This window comes from Cibotium barometz, chromosome 7 (assembly GCF_041138505.1).
Source record: "Cibotium barometz isolate CiBa-2024 chromosome 7, ASM4113850v1, whole genome shotgun sequence".
NCBI lineage: Eukaryota > Viridiplantae > Streptophyta > Polypodiopsida > Cyatheales > Cibotiaceae > Cibotium > Cibotium barometz.
In genome coordinates, this window is record NC_141052.1 from 58768815 (window position 1) to 58790245 (window position 21431).

The 21431-nt window shown below is 45.6% G+C and overlaps 1 protein-coding gene across 3 annotated transcripts in view; it reads left to right on the forward strand.

Moving 5' to 3' along the window:
* The window catches only part of EMB1687 (ribonuclease P family protein / Rpp14 family protein), a 72214-nt gene that overhangs the window by 631 nt on the left and 50152 nt on the right, over positions 1–21431 (forward strand). For all 3 annotated transcript variants that reach the window (XM_086799912.1, XM_086799910.1, XM_086799911.1), the window contains exon 2: positions 261–398. In XM_086799912.1, coding sequence (XP_086656038.1) covers positions 261–398 — 138 coding nt within the window. The remainder of the gene's footprint in view (positions 1–260; positions 399–21431) is intronic.

Genomic DNA, 21431 nt, shown 5'->3' on the forward strand with positions numbered 1-21431 from the left:
ATCACACTTGTGTAAGTGTGATAATTTATGCATTTCACCCTTTGCAACACTGGTGCACGAGGAGGGCATGGATGCAATGCGATACAAGTGGCAAAAGGGTATCACGCCAAGTGGTGACTTGTGGCAAAGAGAGAAATTTCATGTTGCTTGCTTGTAGGCAATGTACCTGTAATGATCAGAGTCACCACTTCAAAGTTTGTCTTTGTAATTTTCTTATTTGTGACAATGACATTCGTGCATGTTGGGTGTTTATCTTGCAGTGAAGTACGTGAACCCTGTCACCAGATTGTGTGTAATCAGGTGCAGCCGTATGGAGTACGAGAGAATCTGGTGTGCCATCACCTTCATAACCAACATTAGCAATTACCCGGCCTTTTTCAACCTACTGGATTTAAGTGGTAAGCATATCCTTCTTATTCCAAGCTTCACACTCATTGAACTTATTTACTGCTGCTGAGTACTGAACACAAGTAGAGAAATGACACTTTTTGCACAAGGAGGAGGATTTCTGGTCTTCAACATGGTCGAAATAGCTGGTGTATAGTAGGAAGAACATCTTTCTCAAGCCTACTGGGAATGGGCTGCCCTTCAGCACCTCTGAGGCTACTTCCTTAACATCGAAGTCCACTTGGAAGAAACCTCTCCCAAGCAACCTTACATCTTTGAAGTAGAGTGCGAAGTCAGAGGGCAATGCTGCAAGTACCCAGTCGTCGCAGGCCCAGAGATGGGATGGATATGACCCAAAGATTTTGGCAATGAGGGTCATTTTGGTGTCTTTTTCAATCTCGGTGAAGAGGGTCACAAACTCTTTTTTTGTGAAATTAATGGTTCGCCTGGCCCGGGGGAACGATTAGCCATGATGCTAATCTAATAAGGCCGAATTGAACACTAGGAAGAACTTTCTGCTTGACGCTAAGGTCTAAACGGGAAGAGGAGGGTGTTGAGTATGCACATGCAGAAGCATTAGACAAAAGAGAGAGAGAGAGAGAGAGAGAGAGAGAGAGAGAGAGAGAGTGCGATTGTTGACAAGACCACCTTTTGATTAGCAAGAGGTAGACAATGGTCATAGCTAGCAACTAAGCATTAAATAATGTGCTTCAGGATGTGATACAAGAGTGATGAGGGGAGGAGGCCTTTATATAAGGAGGCTAAGTAGCCAAGTAGCTGGCGGACTGCACATGAAGCTGGTTGACTGGCCTACGACCTAGTAAAACATGACAAAATACAAGTGTGCCAAATAAAAGGTCCAGTTCCCACACCACAGAGATGCACAATATTCTAACACCCCCTCTACAGCTCATAGTGTGCAAAAGTCTGAAGAAGATAAGCTGATGAAGATGCAACCATGAACACTCCAGTATTGCGCAGTATATCGGATACACCTTGGAAAGAGCACTTGCCTTCGAAACAAAATGCCACCGTGAACAACAAATAAATCTGCTTGGCTTCGAATTCCCACACCAATGTGCATTGAACTTTGCAAGTATATAGAATGATGAGTTGTCAGACGAACCACACCCATAATCCCCCTCCTGTGGACTGTGAACACATCACGTCCCAAAACCTCAAACAATGAACTCGGAACACATTGTGTCCATAGTCTCTACTACACCAAAAGCAATGAACCTGGAACACATCTAGTTCATAGCTCCCAAAGTTGACCTTGTCTTGCCAAATTTTTAATGCTTGGAACTCCGACTCACGATTCCCTTGCACTAGAAATGGAGCTGCTAACAACCCCCTCTCCCGCCCACAAGCCTCCTCTGGTTGGAAGCACATGAGGGGAAACAATCTATATAACTAGAGAAGAACTCCATCTTGGTCCTTTCGGGCCGGAATCGCTCTAGGAGTCCTAGATGAGTCACTAGAAGTATTTGAATCACTCTCTTGTTTCCTGTCTTTGTCTTTCTTCTGGGATGAAGACTTGCCCTTGCCTTTTCCTTCTTCTTGGACAATTAGTCTTTAGACAAATGTCCTTTCTTCCCACATGAGTAGCAACGACTACGACCTTTCTTCTGAACTGTATTAAGTGCTTGATCTTGACCATTAGGAGACACCTTGATCTTCCCCTGCGAAACGAGGACGGACTCTTCTTCCAAGAGAAGGAAGCTGAGGTCATCAAAATTGAGTTGACTTGTGACTTGGCAGCTCAAAGCCTGAGAAACCACCTCGTACTCCAGAGGAAGCTTGGTGAGGGTAAGTGGAACCAACTGAGTAGAGGACAAGACAACACCCATAGCCAGTAACTAGTCATGGTAGAACTACCATTAGGAAATACCAGACTATAGAGTTGCCCTTGCAGAGTTACTGCCCTCATCGAGGAATTTCGAGCGTAGAGATCGTCCAACTTGGTCCAAACTTGATGTGCACTGGCAAGAGTTTGCACAGCCGGTGAGACCTCCTTCGTAATGGTCTTCACAAGCACTGAGTGCACCTTTGAATCATGATCCTCCTAGTCTTGTAATTCCGCAAGGGGTCCAATGCCTCGAGTTTTGAGGACGCTCGGGCTTCTTCTCACTACCTTGAACAATCTCCGACAAACCCTTATGAATGAACCAAATCCGCATATTCAACTTCCACTGAGCGTAGTTGGTTCCATCCAACTTGTCCTCCTTGTTCTGACAGGGGGGGAGCCATATCCACAACAACAACAAACATCACACAAAAAAAAAACCCGCAAATCTCAGCACTCTCAGACTTCTCTCGAGCACTTTCCAATGGAGTGAAGCTGAAACTCGCGGCGGGTGCCCGGGGGACTAGGGCCTTTGACACACTTGTTGATACCATCAATGCATATTAAATGTGGGTATTGATTCTTCCCCAAAAACCACGGGTCTTCACGCAATAGAGTTGGTACAGCAAGTACATCTCTCCATTCAGCCGGCACAAGTACAATGGTTGGTACAGTCGGTACAATGGTTGGTACAACCGGCACAGTGGTTGGTACAGTCGGTACGGTGGCTAGAACAGTAGGTACAGCAAGTACAAATGCTGGTACAACAGGTACAATGGCTGGTACAGTTGGTGTAGTGGTTGGTACTAGCAAGTACAGCAAGTACAAGGATTGGTACAGTCAGTACAGTGGTTGGTACAGCAAGTACAATGACTAGAAATCATAATAAATGATTAAATACCCTTGCCTTCAGTATTTCTTCGCGATGGAAGCCTCCAAAACAATCCCCAACAGTCGGTATTCTTCATGGGCAGCCTTCAAGAGAGAAATGAAATGAAATGATATATTAACGTCTTCAGAAAACCAAAATGACCTATGAGACCAAAAAGGTTACAACAATTGGTGGATCTGATACAATGCCTGTGTAAGAAAAGCTAAAAACAACTAAACAACTAACTGAAACTGAAACAACTATGAGGAAAAGTACGGTACTAGGAGCTCCTAATGGATAACATATGGGAGGAAAACTCCAGCAACAAAGGTAAGCATCATACACATCACTATCCAAAGATGTCTCTCATCGGTCGATGGCGGATATCCTCAATGTCCTCCATGGTGAGTACTCTGACTGGACGTCTCCCATGCCGTGCCAGTATGGTCCTGATCCTTTGTTGTAGTCTCCGCCGGTGTCGAGATGGGCCTCTCATCTTGGGGCGCTTGGACCGCCCCAGCTCTATAGCCCGATCAATCAGTGTACCTCTAGTGCGGCTATACTCTGGGGCTAGCTGCAATGCCTGCTGGCCTGACTGCTCAATCTCTGGTCGAAAGAAGTCTGTAATCTGCCTCTGTAGGTGTCTCTCCCTCTCTGATCCCCTCCCTCTCAAGAGACCCTCTCTATGTCTACGAAGCTCCAGCAGTATAATCCGAGGCATCTCTGATCCTGGTATCTCATGACTCTAGAAAGTGGTTCGAAACCCTCTCTAAATAGGCAGTGAAAATGGCCTCGTATCTCATAATATACTGGACAGTGACATATGTAATATAACTCTGTCTCTGGCTCCATCTGGCACAGCTGACAAATCTTGGCCTCAGCTGGTACTCCTCTGAATCTGCCAGTCTCAATCTCTAGCTGGTGTGAGGATGTGCGCGTCTGACCAATAGCACACCGTATCCCATGAGAAAGATGAGTATCCATGTAGCTGGGTCTAATCACAAACCCATCCTGCGTGAGCTGGAGAAGATGATCTCTATAGAAAGCCATCTTCGTACCAAGCTCCTGTGTCGGCTGTATCCATGTCCTCCTAGTGTCCAGCTGAATCAAGTCCTGCCTGATAAGTCTGGTAATCTCTGTCCGTGTGAGAGAGAGAAAGAGAGTAGCCATCATTAGGGCAGCCTGTGGTGGTAGAGGCCAGTGTGCAGCAAGAGAGCCTCCGTTAATGAAGAGGGAGGGCTCCAATTTATAGATTTGGGCCTCCCATGAGCCAAAATGGCAAGACAAGGCTACAATGACAAGTGGAGAGCCACTCAATAGTTGGAGTGACAAGTGTGAGGCCACTTGTCTCACTTTGATCCACTTGGCTCACTTTGATCCACTTTCTTGCCACATGTCCCAATCTAAGAGATGGGTTCTCCCATAATCTTTACCTCTAAAAATATCCCAGCTAGTAGACATTCTGTCATAGGCTGTTTGCTAACTCTTGGTATCTGCTCAATTCCAGATGTAATGATGCGAACAGAATTTCCATCGGACTCGGGCCAAAAAATAGCAGTGTGGTCCTTTGTATTCTAAGATAATCCCCCATTCCCAAAGCTTGTACTTTCCAAATATTTAGACATCTTGGAGTCCACCAGACCCCTTTCATACTGGAAAATGTCCAAGCTGGTGATAGAAGCATGAGGAGCAACCAGCCCCCTCTCAAATTTGAGAGAGAAAGGAGCTGGGCAGCACCAAAACAGCCCACCAAAATGTACCGGAAACAACCAACTGGAGGGAGGGGAAGCCAAGGAAGAAGCCGGGCTGTCGGGGCCGCTTGTCGGGCTGCACCACACGTGAAGAAAGCAACTCCACTGCTGTCTGAACAGAAAAAAACAGCTACCAAACACCAGCAACACGCTGCAAATTTCTCAAATAAGTAAAACGCAGGACCTTCAAGGATGCACCTTGGCACTAGGCGCAACTTGCAAGGGGCAGGAGCACAAGAAGAGGGAGATTGCTGATGAAGTAGAGGCACTGAAGAAGAAAACGCAGCACTTCAATGAAAACACAGCACCTTCAAGGGGATGTGGATGGAGTGCTAAGGCAAGATGCATCTCTATATGCTGAAGGGGTAGTACAAGCATGCTATGCATATCTATGTCTAACTCCATCCGGTGCCATAAGAGGGATATAAGATATCATACATCGCCGATGCTGAGGCTGTGAATGGCATGAACATGTACCCTGAGTCTGAATGAAAGTGAGCTAGCCTCTCCTGTGTCTCCATCTGGTGTCTCATTCGGATAGCTGCTATCTCTCGGTGCCGGAGTCGGGGTGCTCTATGTCCAGTCTGTCTAGGTCTCCTCCTAGCTCTCAATTCCTCTGCTCTCTGTGCGGTCACCCCACGCTGTACATCAGTTGGCACTAGCATAGCTCTCTGGAAGAAATCTGTGAGCTGGGACTGTCTCCCACCCCTAGTGGGAGCGGGTGTCTGGAGGAGTCTCTCTCGAGAACTATGAAGCTCTAGTAGTAGTCTGCCAAGTTGTCGCTGGTCCGAGGCCTCCATCAACTGATGTAGTGAAGAGTGCTCCTCAAACAATCCTGCATATCTATCTCTGACCCCCTGGTGGGCTCTACATCTACATACAAAGTGATCCTCAGTCTCCACCTCCTCGCGGCACAATCTGCATATCCGCTCAGATCTAGGAACCCGTGCCGCTCTCCCAGCCTCTATCTCTAGCTGATGTGATGAGACTCGTAGCTGTCCAATAGCAACACGAGAGCTGTGTGGCATGTATACATCCATGTACCGCGGTCGATGTATAAACCCATCCCCTGAGATGCTCATAAAGTGGATAAATCAAGAAAGTAATGAAAAAGAGTATTTTTGCGTACTTGATTTTTGTACGAGATCCTGTTGAGGAAAATGATGTACATGTAAATACTCTTTGTAATGATAGGCTGAAATTTTTGCAAGAGCACAATGAATGTTTTGTTGATGAGTTACCAAATGAGTTACCACCTGTACGACCGGAAGATCATCGCATTGATCTTGTGCCGGGTAGCTCACCACCTAATAGGCTAGTCTATCGTGTAAGTGTATCCCAAAAAGAGGGGATCATGAAGCAAGTAAATGAGCTTCTTGAGAAGGGTTTGGTTCAGTCAAGCTCTTCTCCATATTGTTCACCCGTCCTCTTGGTTCAAAAGAAGGATGGATCCTTTCGTATGTGTGTGGATTATAGAGCTTTGAATAAGCTTACCATCAAGAATCGGTTTCCGATTCCACACATAGACGACATTCTTGACAAGTTGGATGGATCGGCATGCTTTAGCCGAATTGATCTCAAGAGTGGATATCATCAAGTGCGTGTAGTGCTTGAGGATGTACACAAAACTGCTTTCAGGACAGCATTTGGGCTTTATGAGTATCTTGTTATGCCTTTTGGTCTTACAAATGCCCCGGCTACATTCAATAGAATGATGGATCGCATATTCCATGGGTACAGGAAATTTACAGGTGTCTTCTTTGATGACATCCTAGTTTTCTCGAAGACCAAAGAAGAGCATAAAGCTCATTTGGCTATTGTTTTTGAAGAGCTCCATAAGCATAAACTCTTCATAAATGCAAAGAAGAGTGAGTTCTGATGCTGATTTTGCCACTATTTGGGCTGATTTGATGGCTGGTCATGCACATGCCTCATATGTGATCAAAGAGGGTTATCTCATGAAAGATAAATGCCTATGTGTGGTGTTTGACATGAGACAAAAGGTTTTGGATGAGTGCCATGCTCCTCCATATGCTGGTCATAGAGGCATAATGCCTACTACGCACATGATTGAGCGGTATTTCTTTTGGCCAGGTATGCGGAAGGACATAGAGGCACATGTACGTGCATGTATCACCTGTCAAAAGGTCAAATTTGATAGGCAAAAGGCACCAGGTTTGCTTCAGCCATTGCCTATTCCCACGCAGCCATGGAAAAGTATTACAATGGATTTCATTATGGACTTGCCACGTACCCAACAGGGTAATGATGTAATTTGGACAATTGTGGACAGGTTTAGCAAGCAAGCTCATTTCTTGCCGATCAAAAAGACCATCAAAGCTGAGCATATGGTTAAAATATATCTTGCACAAGTGTTCAAACATCATGGAATGCCGAAGTCCATTGTGGGGGATAGAGATCTAGGACTACAAGTCTCTTTTGGCGGGCCTTATTTGATAATATGGGCACCAAATTGGACTTCTCATATCACCCTCAAACGGATGGGCAAAGTGAGGCTGCAAATTCAGCCGTGTTGGATCTCTTGAAATGTTATGTGGCGGATCAGAAGTCTTCTTGGGAGAAGTACTTACCGCTTGTGGAATTTGCATACAACAACACAGTGCATGCATCTACGGGAAAGGCCCCGTTTGAGATTGTTTATGGTAAGGTGGTTTTGCCACCCATCCTTCGCACAAAGGATGAGATATTTGCAACTGATGAGTATGTAAGAGATTTGGATATTGCTTTTGCTCAAGTGCGGACAGCCATTGCAAGGTCACAAGGACAAGCATAAAAAGGCTGCCGACAAGCATAGAAGGCAATTGGATGTTAAAGAGAATGATTGGGTATTGCTAAAATTTGAGAAAGCAAGACTTGCAAAGAGGCCTCGCAAAGAGGGTGCATATCCTAAGCTTGCAACCAGGTACTATGGGCCTTTTCGAGTGATCGAGAAGATCAATGAAGTGGCTTTCAGATTGGCATTACCTAGTCATTGGCACATACACAATGCTTTTCATGTGAGTCTCCTTCGCAAGTATGTAGGGCCGGAGCCCAGTGAAATGGTCATTGAGGATCCACTAGAAGTGGATGAGCTTGAGGAGATCTTGCAGCCAGAGCAGATTGTGTATCACAAGGAACGCAAGCTTGCTACAGGCAAAGTTGTGAGGCGTTACCTTGTGAAGTTTAAGAACTATCTTCCCATTGATGCTAAATGGGTAGATGAAGAGTTCTTCAAAGATTGCCCGCATGTGCTTCAGACATATTTGGATGCATTTCAGTTGTGGACAACTGTTTAGAAGCGGGGGGGAATGTCACCATTTGGCCATCCGAATGGTTCACTCTTGCTTTCACACTATGTACATATTGGATTGGTGTCCATGGCTTATGGAATGTGCCTATGCATGTGATTGACACGTGTCATGCTGTATAGTTGGATATGATATTCCGCTGGGACTTGACGTTATCATGCCCGGAATATCTGGAGGACTTGGCTTTCTGCTGGGACTTGTGCCTTTGTGTACATGCCCGGAAACGCCTGGAGGATTGGCTTTCCACTGGGTCTGGTATCGCATATACTTGCCTGGAAACGCCTGATCTTATATGGTTTCATGAACAGAAATTGCTCATGCCAATGCTGCATTGCATAGCATCTTTATGTGTTTGCTTGCAATTGAAATTGCATGCTATTTTCATGCCTGCTTGACCAATGTGTAGTTCCGGGTAAGGGGACGCCCGCCCGTGAACCGTGCGTGTGAAACTGTCTGCTGACATGGTTGTGTGGCATGTGAACAGGTGGTAAGTATTACCCAATCTAGGCTCAAATAGCCCTTAGGACTTAGCCAATATTTATAAGTGAGTGCGTTCCCACTTCATTAAAGTTTGGGTACCCAAAAGTCACTTATAAATTATGACCGCTTCCAAGTTCACACTCAGTGAAGTCTCGAGGCGGACAAGACTCAATGTCCAGGACCTGATCCTCCCTTTTTACTCATAAATGGGCATCTCCCCATGTCCCTTCACCTGATTGGACCCCAATGCACTTACTGATTAAGAGAAAATTCGTGTTCTCTCTTCATGAGGATTTTTGGAGGTTGAAAACTCTGTTTTTCCATCATTTCTCTCCATTTCCAAGCTCTCCATAGCCATACCCAACTTGCTAGGGTGTTTTCCAAGCTTCCAAGAGTGTTTCCAAGTGCTAATCACTCTCCTACTCACTCCCAATGTCTGAAATTCAGCAAAACAGCTCTCATTTTTGCTGTAATTTCTGGTCTTTTTGCTGAAAACCCTGATTTCAGCCTTCCTTTCTCAAATTGAACCATAGGGGAAGCTTTCCCAAGGTTCCCTTTATCCTCTTGAAGACCTTTGGTTCGAAGGATTGCGGCAAATCGAAGATATCAACACTTCTAAAGCTTCCAACGCGAAGGCTTCCGCTTGCAACAACTTCTATGAAGAGTGGTAAGCTAATTGGACAATATGTTGTCATTACTTATTCAGTAGAAGGGCAGGACTCCTTGTTTAGCCGCCTTGTGTAGTATTTCTCTTGTCCTATGTGCTCTCGAAGATGTTGCTACCTTGCTTGGTAGAACATAGAGCCAATGGTAGAGAATATGGGCACTGAAGTCGGGCCGGGCATCAAGGCAGCTCCTTGGTGATCTACATCCACATACCATTGTTTTCTAAATGCTGAATTTCATATGCATTGGCATGGAGGATTTGGCAATGGATGCCTGTGAAGCTATGTATTGAATTTCTCCAATAGTAATACAATTTACTCAAGGGAGGGGTTGGCCGTTCTGGCTCATTGTGTGTCTCTTGTCAATTCAGCAATTTACTTCTTGTATTTGAGCAAGTGTCCTTCAAATCTTAGTGTATTTAAGTGTATTGATTAGCATTGTGTTCAACCAAGTTACAAGTATCTTCCTTCTCTTGTGCTGTTACATGTTGATGCTATTATTGTAGATTTTCTCTCATCTCTTTCAGAAGAGGATAGTGGTTCTTCTACAGAGCAGGTGGATGAGATATCCTCACATATTCAGGAGGCATCTTCCACTATCTTGGAGCTTGTTCCTACTTCGACCCTGGCAAATTCAGCTATCACTGATGATCCATCTGTTCCAGTGGTTGTTTCATTTCCTTCTTCTTCAAAGGAGGATTCTACTTTGGTTCCAATACTTGTTGCAGATGCAAAGGAGGTACCACATTTTTCGGAGCCATCTATGGTTCCATCTCCTGAGGGCTTCTCTCTCCAGATTGATCGTGGTGTTTCGTCTTCTCGATCTTCTCGTGGCTTCTTCCAGAGACCTTCTCGGTATTCAGATGTACCATATCTTCGCGAGCTTTGTGCCTTTTATGAGGAGGTTGTTCCTTCCAGACTCTTTTGGAGGATTTTTTGCAGCGTGCCAGAGTTGCTCCACCCATCTGGCGCTGAAGAGGAGGTGTTGGAAATTATTTCATCCCCAGATGGACTTTTCCATGCACATTCATGCTTGTATCTGGTTCCATTTGAAGCCCTGCATATGCATCTAGGCACTACATATTTTTTGCTATTTTTAGGCATCATTTCAGCATTTTTTGCATTGTCCGCCAGTCCTTTGATTTTCTACTGGCCGACCAGCTCCTCTCCCACCTAGATAAAGGTGGCTAGGCGTAGCCTCATTATCATCCATCTTTTCAGCTTTTGCAGTGATAGGCAGCATCTACGGGACTTCCCTCATGCTGCTCCACGTGATGTACTACCTTTTCTGGTGATATTCAGCAGTGATCTTCTTTTTTCCTTTCTGCTTTCTGTCCATACACAATGTTGTACAGTTCTTGCTGTGGGTATCACAGCATAGTACCCATTCGTTCAGCTCTCGCCATTGAAACACTACTGCCTTCATTGTACATGCACGGGAGGAGACGTGCTCTCAAAGAGGTGAGTCTTCTTCAGCTCTGATAAACCGCTCTGCGTTATTTGGTTTTAACTTTCACAGAGATCCTGTCGATCTGCCTTATATGACCCTCCTCTTCCTGTTCTTATCTAGGAAACTGTTTAACATAATGAGGGATTTTCAGGTCGTGTAGCTGGCCGACCAGTTATAGTGTAGCTGGCTGACCAGTTCTACTCTCCAACCTGCTTCCGTTACCCCTATATAAGATGTGCTTGGGGTAATTTCTAAGATGTCTCATGTTTTGGAGCTCACAAGTGAGAAATGCATGGCTGCAACACAGACTGTTGTATTTTATAGCTAGTTGGTGTGAGCAACCTCTTTGGGTGTGAACAACCCTTATTTGGTTTTGGTCAAAAGATAAGGCTTGATGCCTATAAAAGTATGTACTTGGGTGGTTCTAATACATTGAGCATCATTTTAGTTGTCTCATAGGCTGAGTTCGGTCTTTTGGAAGACATTAATAAAATCTTTCTTTCTTTCTTTCTTTCTCTCTCTTGTCCACCAAAAGGAAACAAATTCAAAGCATTGCGGAATGCTTCAAATTTCGGACGTGGTAATGCCTTGGTGAAGATGTCTGCCACGTTCTGATCTGTAGGACAGTAGATCAGACTGATATCTCCTGCCTGGAGTCTCTCCCGAACAAAATGATAGTGAATCTCAATGTGTTTCGTGCGAGCATGAAACACAGGATTCCTGGCCAGAGCAATGGCACTCTGACTATCAGTATAGATAGGTGTAGGCTCCTCCACTGAAATATCCATATCAGTCATAAGACGACGCAGCCAAACACACTCAACAGTAGTAGTGTAGGCTGCTCTGTACTCTGCCTCACAAGATGAAGTGGCCACTGTGGTCTGTTTCTTGCTTAGCCAAGAAATGCATGAAGCGCCAAGGAAGAAACAATTCCCACTAGTGGAATGTCTGGTATCAAAATCACCAGCCCAATCTGAATCACTGTAAGCATGTAACTGCATGTCACCCCCCTCAGGATAAAGCAACCCAAGAGACAAGGTACCCTGCAAATAACGGAATACACGCTTCACAGCTTGCCAATGTGACAACCGTGGGCTGTGCATGAATCTGCTCAACTGAGAGACTGCATACTGAATATCTGGTCTTGTATTACACAAGTATATGAGGCACCCAACAGCCTGAGCATATGTAGTGGCATCAAAGGAAACACTGTCATCTTGTAGTGACAGTTTCATCCCAGGCTCCATAGGAGTACTAATAGGCTTGCAATCCTGAAATTTAAACTTCTCCAGAAGTTTAGCAACATAACGTGATTGCAACAACCCAATGCCTCTGTTATCCTGCACAAACTGTATGCCCAAATAGTAATGTACAAGGCCCAAGTCAGACATGTCAAATGTCTGTTGCAGTATCTCTTTAAATGCTGCAATTTTGTCATCATTTGATCCCATGAGCAAGAGATCATCCACATAAAGACTGATGACCAGCAGATCTGTCTCTTCTTTCTTCACATACAAAGTGGTCTCTGATGGACTGTTCACAAATCCCTGAGTGAGTAGAAAAGCATCTATTTTTGCATACCAAGCTCGTGGAGCTTGTTTCAAACCATACAAGGCCTTTTTCAGCCTGCATACCTTCCCCTCATGACCATGTTCTGCAAATCCCATGGGCTGAAATACATAAACTTCCTCCTCGAGGTCCCCATGTAGGAATGCAGTCTTTATGTCCAACTGATGAACAACCCAACCACGATGTGCAGCTAATGCAATGACACACCTAAGTGTCGACATACGGGATGTAGGAGCAAATGTCTCCTCATAATCAATGCCCTTCTTCTGTGCATAGCCCTTTGCAACTAGACGGGCTTTGTACCTGTCAATGGATCCATCTGCATGTCTTTTCAACTTGTAGACCCATTTAGTACCAATGGCTTTCTTGCCTTTGGGCAGATCAACCAAATCCCATGTTTGATTCTTTTTAATAGAATCAATCTCATCCTGCATGGCTTTGTTCCAATGCACATTATCTCGTGCATCCACGAATGAATCAGGCTCATCATCATCCTGTAAACTGGCTGCCATAACCAGATTCAAATCCATGATGTGTGCATGCTCATTGGTCCTTGTCTCCCTACGAGTACGACCAGCAAGAGGACCTTCTAAATGGCTGTCCTGTAATGTCCTCAAATACCATCTAGGTATATGTCTAACCTGTGGTGCCTGCTGTCCCATATTTGGTTCAGCTTCTTGCTGATTTGGCTGCTGAATTTCTGCACCACCTACATCATTTTCTGGCTGTCCAGTACCCTCATAAGTTGGATCACCAACTGTGGAATGAAACTCCATGGGTAGTAGACCTTCAAACACATCATTTTCAGCCTGATTTGCCTCATAACCAGCCATGGATAATTCTGATTTTTCATCAAAAATCACATCCCGACTGATGAATATCTTCCTGGATAGTGGGTCATATAACCTGTAGCCCTTGCTCTCACGGCTATACCCAACAAAAATGCATTTTGTGGCTTTATCATCAAGCTTCCTCCTCAACTCTTTGGGTATGTGTGCATATGCAAGACACCCAAAGATACGAAAATGTGATACAGAAGGCTTGCGGCCATGCCAAGCCTCAAAAGGAGTAATAGAAACCAATGCCTTTGTGGGACATCGATTCAAAATATGACAAGCACACATTACTGCTTCCACCCAAAAGATATGTGGTAGTCTTTTTGCCTTTAGCATACATCTGGCCATCTCCATGAGTGACCGATTTTTCCTTTCTGCAACCCCATTCTGCTGTGGAGTGTAAGGAGTAGTATACTGATGTTTTATACCTCTACTCCCAAGAAAGGAATTCAGCACATGTGACATATATTCCCCCCCTCGGTCAGAACGGAGAGTCTTCACCTTGCATCCAGACTCTGTCTCAGCAAGTGCTACAAAGGCCAAAAATGCATCATATACCTGTGATTTCTGTGTCAAAGGATAGACCCAGCATATACGAGAGAAGTCATCAATAAATGTTGCAAAATAAAAGCAACCACCTAATGACTTTGTCTGCATGGGACCACAAAGATCACTGTGTATAAGTTGCAACTTTGCAGTTGCTCTTAGAGCCTGATCACGTGGGAAGGAAAACCTGTGCATTTTTCCCAAAATACATCCTTCACAAATGTGATCTGGAGGCTTCTCCATGAGAGGTAGATCTGTAAACATATTATGTCGCTGCATAAGCATAAGACTACCAAAATTTACATGCCCCATGCGAGCATGCCATAACTCCGCATCAACCATAGCTGGAGTAAGAGTGAATGCATGATAAGCAGACTGATCCACTGGCTGAAATGCATCCAACTCATAAAGTCCATGACATAATGTACCAGTAAGCATCAAGGTCAAGGCATTTGCTTTGTCTCTGACCATGCATTTATCATCATCAAAATGGACTTGCATTCCACAATGTGCTAAAGAAGAAATGGACAACAAATTCTTCTTTATCCCTGGTACATATAAGGCATCTGTAAGGCGGAGAATGGAGCCATCAATGGCTGTAAGCTGAATCTCCCCAATGCCACACACTGGATATGAAGCATTGTTGGCACACTGAACAGTTTTGCCAACAGGGGCAGGGCCAACATGACTAAACAAATCCCTGCGAGATGTGATATGCTTTGAGGCACCACTATCAAAATACCAAGTACATGCATGCTCTGTCAAACTGAGTGCCTGTGTAGACCAAGAGGCATCATAGCTGCATGTAAAAAAACAGTAATCTCTGTCCTCAACAAAAGAAGCAGTCTCTGGAGGAGCTTTAGGAGCATCATTAACAGACATCCCAGCTTCCTTTGCCTTCTCTTTGGCAATCCTCTTCCTACATTCCGTGATGTAGTGACCTGGCTTCTTACAGTAATGACATTTTCCCTTCTTCTTGGGCTGTCCATCACCTTTCTTGGTATCCTGTGAAGAACCACCATCACCTGAATTTTGATTTGCACTCTTTGGCTGAGATTTCCCTTTCCCCTTTTGACCTGTAGTAAATGCTTGTTCAGCATTTGTGTTCATATTCATATTCTTCCTCATTTGCTCCTCTTGTAGTAAGAGAGCAACAAGTTCCTGATACTTGAGGGGTTCAACAGCATTCCTCATGCTGAGGTTCAAAGAGGTATGGAAAGCCAAGTAAGATCTTGGCAAAGAGTGCAAAATGGTGGACACAAGCTGTGTCTCAGAAATAATCTCATCCACATTGATGAGTTGCTCTCTCAAATCCTGCAGCTTGTTTAAGTGGCTAGACATATCATCTCCTTCATTCATTTTCTGATTTTCCAGCTCTCTTTTCAAAAATGAGATCCTAGCCTCATTACGAGCAGCATACATCTGCTCCAAAGTCACCCATGCATTCTGTGAAGTGCCAGCTGAACGAATATGAGGTATAATGGACCTCTGAACTGACAATGCAATGAGTGACAATGCTTGTGCATCCCTGGCATCCCATGTCTTTTGAGCATTTGTTCTCTGAACAGGCAATGGCTGTCCTGGAGCCTGTACCTGTTGTCCTCGTCCACGAGCACCCCCTTGAGGAGGAGTCTCTGGAGCCAATGGACCTGGACGTGGTTCATCACCACTAACAAAATCCCAAAGACCTTTTGCCACAAGCACATTTTTCAACATAAAACTCCACAAGGAGTAGTTCGTGCCATCCAATTTGTCTTTCTTAGACAAATATGTGAATACATCACTTTGCTGTTGATTTGCCATTATGCTTTACGCACAATGTTGTACCTGTTTACCAAAAAACCCAATAGCAAAAACCCTGATAACAACTGTACTCCACTGAATATAGTTTACCCAAATCTGCCTGCACTCTCAATCCTTAGAATGTGCAGCTTAATGCACCAATGACTGAGTAGAGCAGCAAATGGCGTACACAATGCCAAAATGCCCCAAAAATGCCCAAATTTGCTGCACCCAAACTGTGCAAAAATCTGTATATTTTCTTGCTAGAAAATCTGCCTGTTGTGCTTGTATATTTTCCTTGATAGAAAAACTGCTTGTTGTGCCTGTGTATTTTTCACAGAGAAAAATAAGAATGCCCAGTATTCAAAATATGTAATGCTTACCACTTCTGTATTGTGCAGGTACTCAGCAAATCAGTCGAGGTGCTGTACGGAAGCATGTACGAAAGCAGAAGACTAAAACTGCAGTTTAATGTTGACGTTGCAGGTTCTGTTCGACTGCACTGTGCAGGTACGGAGCAGGTACTGTCCTGCGCAGGTTTGTACAGAGGCGCAGTCTTCGAAGCAGGTGTCGACTTGCAGGCGAATACCAGCAGGCGGCGTTTTGCTGGCGGCGCTTACTGTTCGAGGCTTGTACACGTACGCATACAGTACGGGGCTGGTACACGTACGTAACTGCAGGCGACGCCTGTTGTAGTACCTGATTGAAGGCGACGTGCGACTGGATGTACGGGCATAAGGCGCACAGCTGAAGCTGAAGGCGGCGCACTATGGGTGTACGGGCAGCAGGCGCACAGCTGTACGGTGCTCAGAAATACGGGCAGAAGGTACTGAAGCTGCTGTACGGCGCACAGATGTACGGGCAGCAACAGTACTTGTACGGCGCAGTGTACGGGCAGTGCTAAGCAGAGCTTCAACAGCTCTGATACCAATTGAAGACTTAACAGGGTTAGGGTTAGGGTTTACAGAAAGAAAACAGGCGTGGAAACCAAGGTGAAGAGTGAACACGACTTCTGTATGCTTCAATGATGAAAAAAGTGAAGTACAAGCCACATGATAGTGACCCCTAAAGGATAAGTGTTCACATGACCGGCCATAAATGTGCTGGGTGGACCAAAACACTTATAAACTGCATATAAGTGAAAATGAACTAAACTGGGGGAAAAAACCTCCACTAACTGAAGTAAAAAGTGCCCCAGTAACCTACTGATGATCACTAGCACTCCTCTGGGTGCATACACAGCATAAAACCCAACAGGGGGCACCTAACAACAAGGCCCAAGACCGCTTCAGTCACCCCCAAAGCTCAACAGCAGCAACAGACGCATAGCACCCAGAAGACCAGGCGTCTAACCAATAGTCAGGTAAGGGGGCACCTAACAACAAGGACCGGAAGAAGAAGGGCCAAAATAGCTCTTCCACTGGAAAGGAGCCACAAAATGGACCCAAGAAGACTCTTGAAGAAAAGATCAAGGAGGGCCTTATTGGAGGATTCCTCCAGTCAGATGAGAAGGAGCGGTACTTCAAAGAGAAGCATTGTTTTTTTTTTGCCACCACATGGGACATGCAGGCAAACGAAAAAAGGTAAGCAGCAAGCCTCTATAGTGGGACCGCCGTAGCTATACCAACAAGCCTTTATAGTGGCTACCACCATAGCTATACCACCTCCTCCACCCTCACCCTCAACCACCAATGTTGTTCAGCTCTCGCTTGCTTTGAATGCAGTACCTGTAGTGGTATTTGATGATAAGGAGGGTGGAGTTGAAGAGCTTCAGAAAGGTCTTATCAGATATGGCACAATGAAGGGGAAACAATTTGTTCTTCTCTTCAACATGGGTAGTTCAAAAGATGCCATCTCTTTGCAATTGGCGACCAAGATGAGATGTGCCCTAGTGCCTTATCATTTGGACGTGGACGGGTTCACTCCCGGCGTGCGTACCTATATCACCCAGAAAGTTCAACTGTTTTCCTTCATAGTCCCGAAGGCCTAGTTTCAGGGGGATTTCATTATCTTGCTCCTCCTCAGGTGTGACATGATCCTAGGGATTCAATGGTTCTGCCAGTATGCACCCATTTCTGATTGGAGGCTAGACACCTTCACGATCGTCGAAGGTTTACCTGAGCCTACTATCATCCGTAGGGATCGGAGCATTCAGGGTATTCTTCTCATTTCTCACCTTGCGGCTAGTAGAGCTATCAGTAAGGGAGCAGAGTGTGCGATGATCTATGGCCGCCCACGCCAGATATCAACATCCACGATGACTCCATTAGAGTCACAAATGACAGGACTCCTCCAGCAGTTTCAAGACATCATGTTGCGGGATGATCTCCCACCTAGACCCCCACACTCTCGTACTGAAGACCATCGTATCGATTTGGTACCTAGAGCTGAGCCACCCAGTAAGTTTCTGTATGGTCTTTCCAAGGCGTTGGAAGCTGAGTTGGAGATGCAACTCGCGCAGGTGCTTAGGTTTGGTTTCATTAGGCCTTCATCATCTCCATTCGCTTCACCGATTCTTTTTGTGCAAAAGAAAGATAAGACCACACATCTATGTGGATTACCGAGCCTTGAACAAGTTCACAATCAAGAACAAGTTCCCCATGCCAAGGATAGAGTATGTCCTCGAAAGACTCAACGGTGCTAAGTACTTCACCAAGATCGACCTCAAAAGTGGCTATCATCAAGTCATAATCTTCGAAGCTGATATCCCAAAGACGGCCTTTCGAATAGAACGAGGTCATTATGAGTTTGTGGTCATGCCTTTTGGCTTAACCAATGCACCGGCGACCTTCAACAAGATGATGTCCCGAGTCTTTGCCGTGCTCATCGGTATATGTCTATTCATTTTTTTGGATGATATTCTTATTTTTCTGCCACACTGCAGAACACCACGAGAAGGATGTGCAGAAGGGCTTGCAGATTTTGTGAGATAATGAACTCTACATCAATGTGAAGAAGAGCATATTTGGAGTTCAAGAAGTCTAGTATCTGGGCTACGTGATTGGTTCCGACGGAATTTGCCTTGACCTGGAGAAGATAAAGGCAATCCTCGATTGGGATGTTCCGGAGACAACCCAAGAGATACGATCCTTCGTGGGCCTTTGCCAAGCGTATAGCTCGCATATGGATCGGTTTTCTAACACCATTGACAGATTTGCTCAAGGGAGTGAAGACTAGAAGACAAAGTCTCAGTCACAAGAAAGGCTTTAGAGGCATTCTTTGCGCTTTAGAGGCATTCTTTGCTCTACAAAAGGCGGCTTCCAAAGCACCACTCCTCAAACTTGCATCATGGGATGATCCCTTCGAGGTGTTCACCGATGCTAGTAATCTTGGCATTGGAGCAATATTGCAACAAGAAGGAAGACCTGTGGCGTATTATAGCAGGAAGTTGAATGATGCAGAAAAAAATTATTATGTCTACGACAAAGAGTTGTTAGGGGTTAGCACAACCTTGAAATAGTGGTAACCTTTTCTTATGGAAGGGAATTTACTGTGAAGACAGACCACCAGGCCTTGAAGTGGTTACAGACTATGCCAAGTGTCCAGTGGAGCGATAGACAACACCGGTGGTGTCAGTTGTTCCAACAGTTTGGTGGAATGATTGAGTATGTACTGGTAAGCACAACCCTATAGCAGATGCTCTTAGTCGAAAAGGTAGTATTGAGACAGTACAGGAGTCCACTTGGCTTGATATCATTCACACCCTCCGCAGTTAGTGGGGGAAGTTACAAGGAGGTTCTGACCGCATGCGGAAGCGACGAGAACCTTTCTTGAGACTTTGGAAGCCTGGCCCTTTCCTCACAGATACAGGCGGTGACCCCATTTGGCATTACAGACCACCTATGTGGTTGTTTCCTCCCCCCTTTGAGGTAGCCTTCTCCTCACAGAGCGACCAGCCAGAGGCGAAGCGTCTCTTCCCCTTACGATTATTTGATTCCCGCCCTTCAATGAGGCAAGTTTGTATTTAGCCCTTCCTGGTTGTATCTAGCCCTTTGTGACTGTTTTTTCTTTAACTAATTGTTTTTTCCCGATTTTTTTTAATTTTATTGAATCTGTCAACTATCGTCATACACTGAGTATTCTGAGATCCAATAGATGTGGGAAGTGGTCCAAAGAAATCCATCGAAATGTCATGAAAAGGACCCTCAAGAGCGGGCAATGGCTGAAGCAGCCATGCCTATTTTGTGTGAGGTACTCTCACTTTCTGACATATAAGACATGCAGAAACATGGTTGTATACATCCCTCCGCATCTTTGGCCAATAAATGATCTTTCTAACTTCTCCACGGTACTGTTGATCCCATGATGACCACCAACAAGTGAATCATGGGCATCGTGGAGTGGTGCCGATCTCTTCTCCCTCAGAACACAGGGTCGACTCTTGTAAAAGAGCCAACCGTCCTAAACAGTATAATGATCCGGTTTCGAATAAAGGGCCATACTATAAGGAGTTCCAAATTCTTGACAATCTGCATACTATGTCTTCATACTGTTGAAGTCCTTTCCTCGTATCTCCAACACATATGCTCCTGATGGTCTTAGCCAGCGGAGTGTGGGTACCCTTGATGGCCTCGCTGCATCTAGCACGTCAAATGTTCGAGGCTGGTATGATGGTGAGAGACCTGAAGGCCTAGCCCTCCCCCATCCTCCTCCTAAGCCGTGACCACTCTAGCCTCTGTGGCCCAAGCGATAGTGCCCCATGTAATGATCCGGGTCGGTGCCCTGTCCATAGCAAAGATGTGGAGAATCCGCTGCCAAATCTGCTAAGCCTTTGGGCAATCCCAAAGGCAATGTCTCTGAGACTCCTGGGGGTGGCCACCGCACGGTAGTATCGATTGCCAAACTCCTATGTGCCATCAACCAAAGAAAGAGGGTGATCTTTCTAGGCCAAAAGCTGTCCCATAGTCTCTTCCAGAAATTTGAAAGGAAACGCTATGAGAGGCCACGAGACTGCCAATGTGCTGCTACTGCTAGTGTGCCATCTATCTCAGGCATTTGGATCCTGTGGCCTAGCCGCACAGTATATGCAAAGAAGGGGGCATTGAGAGTCTCCTCCCGATCCGCTGGATCATGATGAGTCCACTCTCCTGAGTCCAACCGAAGGCGCGTGAGAGGTCTGCACTCTCATATCCATAGCCGTCATAATCTCTCCCTGGCCACCTTGGCCAGTGCTGGATCAATGTGCCATCCCTGTGCTCGAAAACCAATCACCCTCCCCCATCCTCCTCCAGGTCGATGAGGCATAGCCCCCCTCTGCGACGTGGCTGAATGATCACTCTCCATGCCACCTTGGCCCTGGCTGGCCTCCCATCATTGCCGGCCCATAAGAAGTTCTGGATCAATTGCTGTATCTGGCCAATACATGCTCGATAAAAGGCCCGGCACGAAGTGATGTACCACATGGTGGCAAGAAGTACCTGTCTCGCCACCACCACTGTGCCTACTAGGGAGAGCCTCGCCGAGCTCCAGTATAGAAGCTTCTTCCGAATACTCAGAAGAAGCGGGTCGAGCTGTTGCTCAGGAGAGATATCAATGCCAACTTGGCAACCGAGATAATGAACTGGAGTGCCCCTCGGGATCCACTAGAAATCCTCAACTGGTCGCCAAGTCGGGGCAAGTGCTGAGCTTACCCAAAAACCACACGACTTGTGCCAGTTGATTTGTGCTCCTAATGCGTGGCAGAAAATCTTGATCACCTCCGCAAGTCCCTGGAGATTCCCCACATCTCTTGCAAGGAAAGATGATGTGTCGTCTGCAAACTCGGAGTCCAACAGCTCCTCCTGCGTGTGGAGCGGAAGATGCAATCCCTAAAGCCCAGTCTCTTGGGCGGAAAGAAAACTACTCATGGCCTCAGCGACGAATAGGAAGAGGTTAAGGTGCTAGAGGACAGCCCTGTCTAACCGAGTGGACAGGGGGAATTTGTTGCCACGGGCTCCCTGA